The following is an 11,998-nucleotide window of genomic DNA, read 5'->3' on the forward strand; positions in this document are numbered from 1 at the left end:
GTGTGTGTCACGTGTATGTAACGTGTGTGTCACGTGTATGTAACGTGTGTGTGTGTGTGTGACGTGTATGTCACGTGTGTGTGTGTGTCACGTGGATGTAACGTGTGTGTGTGTGTCACGTGGATGTAACGTGTGTGTGTGTGTCACGTGTATGTAACGTGTGTGTGTGTGTCACGTGTATGTAACGTGTGTGTGTGTGACGTGTATGTAACGTGTGTGTGTGTCACGTGGATGTAACGTGTGTGTGTGTCACGTGGATGTAACGTGTGTGTGTGTCACGTGGATGTAACGTGTGTGTGTGTCACGTGTATGTAACGTGTGCGCGTGCCGCGTGTGTATTTGTGTGTTTAATATGATGTGTGTAACATGTGTTCGCAGCCAGTGAAGAAGAAGAAAATAAAGCGAGAGGTGAAGATTTTGGAGAATTTGAGAGGTGGAACAAATATTATCCGGCTACTGGACACCATAAAGGACCCGGTGGTGAGCAGTTAGGGAAATGGCGGCACCCTCGTATGTCACCTCCCCCCACATGACTGGTAATGGCAGCTCTTCATCACCCCACAGCCAATCAGTTCATGGTTGTAAGACGCCGGGCACATGTGGAGGACAGAGAGTCCCTGTCATACCTATCAATGGTTGCTATGGACAACAGACACTTCTTACCTAATGCCTTGCCCCCCCCCCCTCCCCCAGCAAATTTGTAATAATTTTATAGAAAGTTTTTACATTGCAGCCTCTGGGGCCCCGGAGAATTTGTCACTTTAAAGCGGAACAAAACCTAAAAATTAAAGCTTGTAAGCAGGCGGCTTGAGTGTTTTAGAAGGGACAGCCATGGAATGAACTCGCCTGGCTGTACAATACACCGGAGTTACATTGGATCAGAAACTTCCAGAACCCAGAGCACCGGGTATAGGTGGCAGCGATGGAGCCAGGACAGGTAAGTGCGAATCATTGCACTCAGGTAGGGAAGTTTTTATCATAGATAGGACATCACCTCTGCTCTGGGGCCCTCGTGTACAGCTTGCTCTCTGCTCAGGGGCCCCCCGTGTACAACTTGCCCTCTGCTCAGGGCCCCCCCCCCCCCATGTACAGCATGTTCTCTGCTCAGGGGCCCCTTGTGTACAGCTTGTTCTCTGCTCAGGGGCCCCCTGTGTACAACTTGCCCTCTGCTCAGGGCCCCCCCCCCATGTACAGCATGTTCTCTGCTCAGGGGCCCCCCCCGTGTACAACTTGCCCTCTGCTCAGGGCCCCCCCCCATGTACAGCAATGTTCTCTGCTCAGGGGCCCCCCCACGTACAGCATGTTTTCTGCTCAGGGCCCCCCCCCCATACAGCTTGCTCTCTGCTCAGGGGCCCCTTGTGCCCCCCCCCATACAGCTTGCTCTCTGCTCAGGGGCCCCTTGTGTACAGCTTGTTCTCTGCTCAGGGCCCCCACCCCCATGTACAGCTTGTTCTCTGTCTGCCCCGCTGGACCCCTTCAGTCACCATTGTATCTCCTCTGTTTCTTCCAGTCCAAGACGCCCGCCCTGGTGTTTGAATACATCAACAACACAGACTTTAAGGTGAGCGCTGTGGGGTTGGTGGATGAAATACAGAACATGGGTGGGGATCTGAATGCATGTGAGAGCCATTTTATTGTGGGCAGGGACAGCTGGTGAATGCTGGGGGTTGTAGTGATCAATCATCAGATGCTTTCTCTTTGCAGCAATTATATCAGATCCTAACGGATTATGACATCCGATATTACATGTATGAGCTTCTAAAGGTGAGTGTGTGCTGTCTGATGCCTCTACATATTGGGGTAATAGGGAAACGTTTGGGGAAACCTCCACCGGGATGTGTTACATGTTCAGGTTGTGTTTGTGTTGTCAGGCTCTGGATTACTGCCACAGCCAAGGAGTGATGCACCGAGACGTCAAACCGCATAACGTGATGATCGATCACCAGCAGAAGAAGGTACCCTGAGCCCTGTGGTATCTGCCCCCCCCCCCCCACCGCCATTGCGGTATGGTGTAATTCCTCCCATATTCTCGTGTTTTCCAGCTACGGCTTATAGATTGGGGATTGGCAGAGTTTTACCACCCAGCACAGGAGTACAATGTGCGCGTCGCTTCCCGATATTTCAAAGGGCCAGAGTTGTTGGTGGATTACCAGGTAAGCAGTGTTTGAATGACTCTTCCCAATCATTGCCCCCCGTGTTCTTACCATCTTCTCCTCTGCAGATGTATGATTACAGCCTGGACATGTGGAGTCTCGGCTGCATGTTAGCCAGCATGATCTTCCGCAAGGAGCCATTTTTCCATGGCCAGGACAACTATGACCAGGTGAGTCCCTGCACTTCACGAGTGAAACTCCCATCTTCTTTCTATGTTTAGTGTACAGATACAGACCCCCCCCCCCCGTGTGTGCATACCCCGGTTCTGATGTCACTACCTCAAGTGCTAAAATCCTATCATCCCGCCTGGTACCTGAAAACTTCTATCCTGAACCCACCCAGTGGGACAGTTTGACATGCAGGTTACCCTCTACCCCCTATTCTGCTCTGACTGACCTCTGTGTTTCTGCAGCTGGTCCGTATTGCCAAGGTCCTGGGCACAGATGACCTGTATGGGTACCTGAAGAAGTACCATATAGAATTGGATCCTCACTTTAATGACATCCTGGGACAGTGAGTATAAACCTCCAGCGCTGTAACCCGTACGATGAGATTTCCCAGAATCACCCTCTTTCCTTCCCCTCAGACACTCGCGGAAACGTTGGGAGAATTTCCTGCACAGTGAGAACCGCCATCTGGTGAGCGCAGAGGCTCTGGACATTCTGGATAAATTGCTGCGCTACGACCATCAACAAAGGCTGACTGCCAGAGAAGCCATGGAGCACCCCTATTTCTGTGAGTCGCCATTACTGTCATAGCATGTGACATTGTATATCAGGGTACCCCCCCATCCTGCTCCATACTTACCGATGTCCTGCTGCCGACACCCGCCAATGTTTGGGTACATCCGTTAGACAGGAACTGCCTGTGGACTTGTATGGGGCCACATCCCAAGGCCAGGGTCCTATAAAATTCTGTTGTGTAGTCCGTTCCAGCTGTTCTAATTTCTTTATGATAAATTTATTTTTGGTTCCAGTTGGAAGATGTTTATTCTGCAGATTCTGGGATTGGATTCTCATCTTTTGTTTCTCCCTCTTCAGATCCAGTAGTAAAGGAGCAGCAGGCTCAGACAGACCCCAATCTGCTCCCTGGCAGCATGTCAGCAACTCGATGAGGACTGGGCATTATGGGTAAGGAGCTGCTGATGTCAGTGGGCGAGGCACTGGGGCTGCTGATGTCATTGTGGGCGGGGCACTGGGCATTATGGGTAGGGTGCTGCTGATGTCATTGTGGGCGGGGCACTGGGCATTATGGCTAAGGAGCTGCTGATGTCATTGTGGGCTGTGTGTTTTGTTGTTTGTGTGTTTGTGTTATTTTTTGCTTTAATAACCTCCCTAGGGGTGTAATTACGTCCAAATTTCCGTGCAAAAAGCGGTACAATTTTTTTGAATGGAAATGTATTTTTCATTGTAGGCTATAATTCTTAGGTATAACTCACCGATATTTAATAAATTCAATAACAAACTTTAGGTAACAAAACCCAAATATTAAAACATATAATGTCTGTACAGTATAATGATATTACATGAATATTTCTTTGTATTGGACCTAATACAGAATAATTTGAATTTCCTGCTCACTTACCTGTCTTCTCCTCCATTGCAGGATGCCGCCGCTGTTTCCATGAGCAGTAGTAGTGGGAGAAGGCTCCAGAACAGTGAATGTGGACAGTATGTGACCAATCCCAGCGGCTCCTGAACCCCAGTACCCCTTCTTTTACTGAGACACTGCAATGGACAGGCTGTCTGAGCCCCCACCAGAGCGGGAACAGCTATGTGTATACGGGGCCCAAGTCTCAGCCCTTCCCCCGGCCTTCCTCCATCTGAGGAAAGGAAGCTTCTCTGTACCTTGATTTAACCCTCTGCCTTCTGGACAGAGTTCCTTGTAGGGTTTGTCAGGTCTTACCAGGGTGAGCTGAGCCTAGGATGGGCCCAGGTAGGTGCCCCCGGGTGGGTAGTCCACTTTCTAGTTGTGCTGTTACAGGGTACATCCACCTTTTCTTCAAGCAGCAATATCCCCTCCAATGTTGCTTTTCTCTTTTTTTGTTTTTTTAATTTTTATGACCAATATCCAGGGAAGTTTTAAGTTATGATGCCAAGATTCCGAGCTCTGGGCTATTACCAGTCTTAATTTTGTGTTTTCTGAGTGATGCGACTTGGCGGCGGCTGTGTCACTGCGAGTGGAGTTTGGGGACACCGAGGCCCTGATTGGAGGTTTTGGATGACATGGGGCATTGTGTTTCGAGGAGCTTACTGTAGCTATATGTCACCTTCCGTCTGTCATCTTCCCCCCTCCAGTGACACGTTCAGTGTTTGTTCTTTAGCTACCTCGGAGAGCGGCCCAGCGCTGATCTGCTGCCTGTGCAATGCAAGCGACATAATCCAATCCTCCGGGTGGATGACAGAGATTCATGGAGGACTCTTCCTGTGGAACTGTCAGAATTCAGTGTTATGTGGGGCTTCCGCCTCTCCTCCTTAGATGTTTGCAGTGTAGATGCCCGTGCTGGGCTGGCTGGCCTGGTACAGGGTGTTGGGGGGGGGTCGGCTTGGTGTTACCCGCTCACGGTTTTGTCGCTGTCACACATAACAAGCACTGGGTTGTGTCTCGGCCGTAGCCGTGTTTTCTCCTCCGTTTCTCAGGCGGGTCAGTGGGACCCATTGTCTCTCTTCCCCCTCCAGTGCCCAGCAGCGTGAGGTGCGAGGTACAGACTGGCCCTTGCCTGACTGCTCTGCCACCCACTTGGAATCCAGTCTATAAATACCTCTGTTCAGCATCTCTGTGTCCGTCTCCTTCATGTGTGTATGGTGGCAGCTGTGTGTGCATTGAGGTGTACAGGCTTGGTTCTCCTAGGGCCCGGTATGTTTGTGCTGATTGGTCCCCGGACCAGGTTCTCTACCTGTATGTGGGGTCCCTGGTTCTAGGTAGCTGACTGGGTATATATTCCATGTGCGTACCAAGAGTTCTTCCTTGTCCAGGGTTCATGGCTCTGGATGGGGGCAGATTGATCGCTGGGCCAGCCTCTGCCTGTGTGCCCACCGCACTCCCTGCTTCTGGGTACAGGTTGACATTCAAAAATCTGGATTTTTTTTTTTATACTTACCACCACGCACAGGCCGGCCTTCCTCTCGCAGCACTGCGGACATCTGGGAAAGTTCCAGGCAGCAGGGACGTCTCCACATGTATTTAGTGTAGCAAGCAAGACCTAACAGTGCCATTAAAACATTAGTGGCCAAATAGTGTACTGCAGTCCCTGTATTTCAAATGTAATCTGAAATTCATGTATGAAGGATCCGGATTATCGATGGCCAGATTTTTGATTGTCAACCTGTACCTGCCTCTGTGGGCTGAACTTTTCCTGGGCCCAGGGTCCCTGGTTTTGAAGTCTCAGGTCTCTGGCCTGGGTTCCATGTGTGTTTGCTAAATGGTCCAGCATCTGTATACAAATGCTAAGTTTTCCTGGTCCAGGGGCCTGTATGGGAGGAATGGTGGTTATATGAATGCGGAGACATGCATGACCCGATCCTGAGGACTGCCATTGTTCTGGGTTGGATCTCACCTTTCCTGCTGTGCTTATTGGACCAGAAGGGAAGGGACACCCTTGTATATAATATGTACTGGGGTGACACCGGGGCTGTTAGAAGGTGAATCTTTCCTGTGGGGACACAGCAGTACAATCCTGACCTGGTCCTGATCCTACCACTCAAAATAAAAATTGTGTTTTCTACAATAACTGATTTTCACTTGTCTAAAAATTAAATCGCTATCCCTAAAAAATACCCAGCAGAGGATTAGGGTGAAGCTTAATGTAAAAAAAAAAAAGAATGCACCCCACAATAGCCACATGTTGGGTGAATATTGGGGCACCCCCGTGTGGACATTTAGAGTATTATCTGCCCTATCGGCACAAGCTCCTGACTGGATAGAAGGGAAATCATTAGGACGGGTGTTACACTTTATATTGTAAGGGGTAGGGGCAGGGCAGCCATTGAAGGTTGTAATCAGAATTCAGCAAAGAACAAACTGCCCTCCATCGGCCATTTCCCCCCCCCCCAGGTCATGTGACTGGAGAGAGCAATCGCAAAGCTGACACGGTCTTAGTGAGATATCATCTGCATATAAACCGGTAGTGTCAGACGGTGGAGTGAGCGGGGCCTAGGTAAATCTATGTAAGAACCCCCGCACACCCCCTCTGATGAGCTTTGTCTGCACTATACCTATTAGAATTCAGAGCAGTGATCAAAATGCATCATGCAGCTCCAGAATAGAATACACGCCTCTTCTCCAGTGCTGCCCCCTGCAGTACCTCCTCTATGCCACAAGATGGCCGCAGGCTTGTGTGATTGCAAGCATGCTGTAAGTGCAGGGTGTCATGAACACACCCCCACCAATGCATCACATGACTATCAAGAAGGAAATGTGTACATAGATCTACAGCTGTGTTCAGAATATTAGCAGTGTGAATAAAAAAATTGAATAATGCTGAAAATCCTTCTAATACCATTTATTTCTATACATGCAAATGCATTGGGAACTCTGCCTATTCTATTCCAAATCAAAACCCAAAGAAAAAATCATCCAATTTGTCTTATTCCTATACAGAATGAGAAGAACATAGACTATTAGTATGTTCAGAATAATAGCAGTGTGGTGTGTAATTAATGAATCATTCATACTGTGTGAATTACATTCCTTGTTTATAGAAGGACGGCAGCATGTACATGCCGGTTAGAGTGCATTTCTCCCAGATTCCAGACATTGTTCAGCATAATTTCATTAAAAAGCTGATTGGAGGGGAAAAAACACATAAAGAAGAGCAGAAAATGACGGGCGGCTCAGCTAAAATTACCTAAAGTGCCTCAAATTGGAAACCAAAACCTGAAAGATGCAGAAGAAGGCAGAGAAATAATATAGGAATAAATAGAAGAATAAGCCAAAATGGCAAAAAGCCGTGTGATCTCTATATATAATATGCATCCAGTGCATGATCTCTATATACAGTGTAGGTGCATAGAGATCATGCACTGCAACCACATCGTATACAGCGATCATACACTGCACCCATATTATATATAGAGATCATACACTGCACTCTTATATAGAGATTATACATCGCACCAACACTGTATATAGAGATCATACACTGCACTCGTGTTACATATGGAGATCATACACTGCACCAACACTGTATAAAGAGCTCATACAGGGCCCTGATATTATATATAGAGATCATACACTGCACCTATATTGTATGTAGAGCTCATACACTGCATCCACACTGTATACAGCGATCATACACTGCACCCGCACTGCATACAAGGATCAAACACTGCACCCATAATATATATAGAGATCATAAACTGCACCCATATTATATATAGAGATTATACATTTCACCAACACTGTATATAGGGATCATACATTGCAATCATACTGTGTATAGGGATCATACACCGCACTCATATATAGATATCATACACTGCACCTACACTGTATATAGAGATCATACACTGCACCCTTATTATATATAGATATCATACACTACACCCACACAGTATATAGATATTATACACTGCACCCACATTGTATATTGGGATCATACACTGCACCGATTCTGTAAATAGAGATAATACACTGCACCCTTATTATATACATAGATCATACACTACCCCAGCACTGCAAATGGAGATCATACACTGCACCCACACCGTATACAGGGATCATACACTGCACACATGTTATAAATAGGGATTATACACTGCACCCGCTCTGTATAGATCACACACTATTCTTCTATATAAAAATTTTGCACTGCACCCACACTGCATGTAGAGATCAAACATTGCTGGGATATACTGTGCACCCACACTGTAAAGAGATATAATACACTGCACCCATAATGTTGTGTGCAGAGTATGATCTCTATATATAACAGGAGAGCAGTGCATGATCTCTATATACAGTGTGGGTGCAGTTTATAATCTCTATATATAATATGAGTGCAGTGTAAAATCTCTATATCTAGTGTGGGTGCAGTGTATGATATCTATATATAGTGGGTGGTGCAGTTTATGAGCCCTTTTTAAAGTGTGCGTGTAGATTTTAATTTATATATACAGTGTGTGTGCAGCATATGATCCCTATATACTGTGTGGGTGCAGTGCTTGATCTCTTAATATGAGTGCAGTGTATGATTCCTATATCCAGTGTGCTAAGTATAATCTCTACATATAATATGGGTGCAGTGTATGTTCTCTATCTACAGTATGGATTCAGTGCAGTGTATGATCTCTATTTACAGTGCGGGTGGAGTGTATGATCTCTATATACAGTGTGCTGGTGCAGTGTATGATCTCTATTTACAGAGTGAGTGCAGTGTATTATCTCTATATACAGTGTGGGTGCAGTGCATGATCTCTTTATATAATATAGGATGCAGTGTATATAAAGTGGTAGCAGTGTATGATCTCTATGTATAGTGTGGGTGCAGAGTATAATCTCTTTCTACAGTTTGGATGCTCTGTATGATTTTTATGTACATTGTGGGAGCAGTGTATGATCCCTATATACAGTGTGGGTGCAGTGTATGATCTCTATATACAGTGTGGGCACAGATTATGATTTCTATATATGATGCGGGTGCAGTGCATGATCTCTATATACAATATGGGTTCAGTGTATGATCTCCTTATATCGGAGGTGGTTAGTGTTAGGTGTTAGTGCAGTGTATGATCTCTCTATATATATAATGGGTGCAGTGTATGATCTCTTGATACAGTGTGGATGCAGTGTATAATCTCTATATACAGTATGAATGAAAAGCATGATCTCTATACACAGTGTGGGTGCAGTGTATGAACTGTATTTACAGTGTGGGTGCAGTTTATGATCTCTACATACAGTGTGGGTTCAGTGCATGATCTCTATTTACAATATGGGTTCAGTGTATGATCTCCTTATATCGGAGGTGGTGTGGGGTTGCAGTGTATAATCTCTATATACAGTGTGAATGCAGGGTTATGATATCTATATACAGTGTGGGTACCGTGTATGATCTCTATATATAATATGGGTGCAGTATATGAGCTCTATATATGATAAGGGTGCAGTGCATAATCTCTATATGCATTGTATGAGCTCTATATATAATATGCATGCAGTGTATGATCTATATATATAATAAAGGTGCAGTTTATAATCTCTATATTTAATTTGGGTGCAGTGTATGATCTCTATATATAATATGGGTGCAGTGTATGAGCTCTATATATAATATGGGTGCAGTGAATGATCTTTATATATAATATGGATGCAGTTTCTGATCTCAATATATAACATGTGTGCAGTGTATGAGGTCTATATGTAATATGGGTGCAGTGTATGATTCCATATATAATATGGGTGTAGTGTATGATCTTTATATTTATTATGGGTGCAGTGTATGATCTCAATATATAGTGTGGGTGCAGTGCATGATCTCTTTATATAATATAGGATGCAGTGTATGATCCCTATATACAAAGTGGTAGCAGTGTATGATCTCTATGTATAGTGTGGGTGCAGAGTATAATCTCTTTATACAGTTTGGATGCTCTGTATGATTTTTACGTACATTGTGGGAGCAGTGTATGATCCCTATATACAGTGTGGGTGCAGTGTATGATCTCTATATACAGTGTGGGCACAGATTATGATTTCTATATATGATACGCGTGCAGTGTTCGATCTCTATATACAGTGTTAGTTCAGTGTATGATCTCTCTATATATATAATGGGTTCAGTGTATGATCTCTCGAAACAGTGTGGATGTAGTGTATGATCTCTATATACAGTATGAATGCAAAGCATGATCTCTGTACACAGTGTGGGTGCAGTGCATGAACTGTATTTACAGTGTGGGAGCAGTTTATGATCTCTACATACAGAGTGGGTGCAGTGCATGATCTCTATATACAATATGAGTGCAGTGTATGATCTCCTAATATCAGAGGTGGTGTGGGGTTGCAGTGTATAATCTCTATATACAGTGTGAATGCAGGTTTATGATATCTATATACAGTGTGGGTACCGTGTATGATCTCTTTATGCAGTGTAGGATCTCTATATATAATAAGAGTTCAGTGTATGATCTCTAAATGCAGTGTATGATCTCTATGCATAAAATGAGTGCCGTTTATGATCTCTAAATATATATTGAGTGCAGTGTATGATCTCTATAAATAATATGAGTACCGTTTATGATCTCTATATATAATATGGTTGCAGTGTAAGAGCTCTATTTATAATATGGGGGCAGTGTATGATCTCCTTATTTATTATTAGTGCAGTGTATTATCTCTATAAATAATAAGGGTGCATTGTATGATCTCTATATTTATTATGGATGCAGTGTATGAGCTTCATATACAGTGTGGGTGCATTTTATGATCTTTCTATATAATATGGGTGCAGTGTATGATCTTTAAATATAATATGCAGTGTATGAGCTCTATATACACTGTGGGTGCAGTGTAAGATCTCTATATATAATTTGGGTGCAGTGTATGAGCGCTAAATATATTATAGGTGCAGTGTATGAGCGCCATTTACAGTGTGGGTGCAGTTTATGATCTTTTTATATATTATAGGATGCAGTGTATGATCTCTCTATATATTATAAGTGCAGTGTATGAGCTCTATATTTATTATTGGTGCAGTGTATGATCTCCATATATAATTTGGGTGCAGTGTATGATCTCTATATATAATATAGATGCAGTGTATGTTCTCTATATATATTATGGGTGCAGAGTATGATCCCTATATACAGTATGGGAGATCTTTATATATATTATGGGTGCACTGTATGATCTTTATATATAATATGGATGCAGTGTATGATCTCTTTATATATTATGAGTGCAGTCTATGATCTCTTTATATAATATGAGTGCAGTGTATGATCTCTCTATATAATATGAGTGCAGTGTATGATCTCTATATATAATATGGGTGCAGTGCATGGTCCCTATATATAATATGAGAGCAGAGTATGATCTCTATATATAATATGGGTACAGTGTATGATCTCCATATATGATATGGGTGCAGTTTATGAGCTCTATATATACTTTAGGTGCAGTGTATGATCACTCTATATAATATGATTGCAGTGTATGATCTATCTATATAATGAAGGTGCAGTGTATGAGCTCTATATATAATATGGGTTCAGTGTATGGTCTATCTATATAATGTTGGTGCAGCGGTGCAGTGCATGATCACACCTTATAATATGACTATGAGCTCTCTATATAATATGAGTGCAGTGTATGAGCTCTCTATATAGTATGGGTGTTGTGTATGAGCTCTATATATAATATGGGTGCAGTGTATGAGCTGTATATAATATGGGTGCAGTGTATGAGCTCTATATTAATATGAGTGCAGTGAATGAGCTCTATATATAATATGAGTGCAATGTATGATCTCGCTATATAATATGAGTGCAGTGTATGATCTGTACATATATTATGGGTGCAGTGCATAAGCTCTCTATATATTATGGATGCGGTGTATGATGTCTCTATATATAATATGGGTGCAGTGTATTAGCTCTATATATATTATGATTGCAGTGTATGAGCTCTTATTATAATATGGGTGCAGTTTATGAGCTCTTTATATAATATATTTGCAGTGTATGATCTCTCTATATAATATGAGTGCAGTGTATGATCTCTCTATATAATATGAGTGCAGTGTATGAGCTCTATATATAATATGAGTGCAGTGTATGATCTCTCTATATAATATGAGTGCACTGTATGAGCTCTATATATAATATGAGTGCAGTGTATGATCTCT

The 11,998-nt window shown here is 43.5% G+C and overlaps 1 protein-coding gene across 1 annotated transcript in view; it reads left to right on the forward strand.

Moving 5' to 3' along the window:
• CSNK2A2 (casein kinase 2 alpha 2) overlaps nt 1-4,927 on the forward strand; it is an 8,618-nt gene extending 3,691 nt beyond the window's left edge. The window contains exons 3-12 of the mRNA XM_072421496.1: nt 379-480; nt 1,511-1,561; nt 1,705-1,764; nt 1,872-1,955; nt 2,043-2,153; nt 2,222-2,323; nt 2,567-2,667; nt 2,741-2,889; nt 3,195-3,284; nt 3,760-4,927. Coding sequence (XP_072277597.1) covers nt 379-480; nt 1,511-1,561; nt 1,705-1,764; nt 1,872-1,955; nt 2,043-2,153; nt 2,222-2,323; nt 2,567-2,667; nt 2,741-2,889; nt 3,195-3,268 — 834 coding nt within the window. The 3' untranslated portion in view covers nt 3,269-3,284; nt 3,760-4,927. The remainder of the gene's footprint in view (nt 1-378; nt 481-1,510; nt 1,562-1,704; nt 1,765-1,871; nt 1,956-2,042; nt 2,154-2,221; nt 2,324-2,566; nt 2,668-2,740; nt 2,890-3,194; nt 3,285-3,759) is intronic.
• Nucleotides 4,928-11,998: the final 7,071 nt, after the last annotated feature.

This window comes from Pyxicephalus adspersus, chromosome 9, assembly GCF_032062135.1.
Source record: "Pyxicephalus adspersus chromosome 9, UCB_Pads_2.0, whole genome shotgun sequence".
Classification (NCBI taxonomy): domain Eukaryota; kingdom Metazoa; phylum Chordata; class Amphibia; order Anura; family Pyxicephalidae; genus Pyxicephalus; species Pyxicephalus adspersus.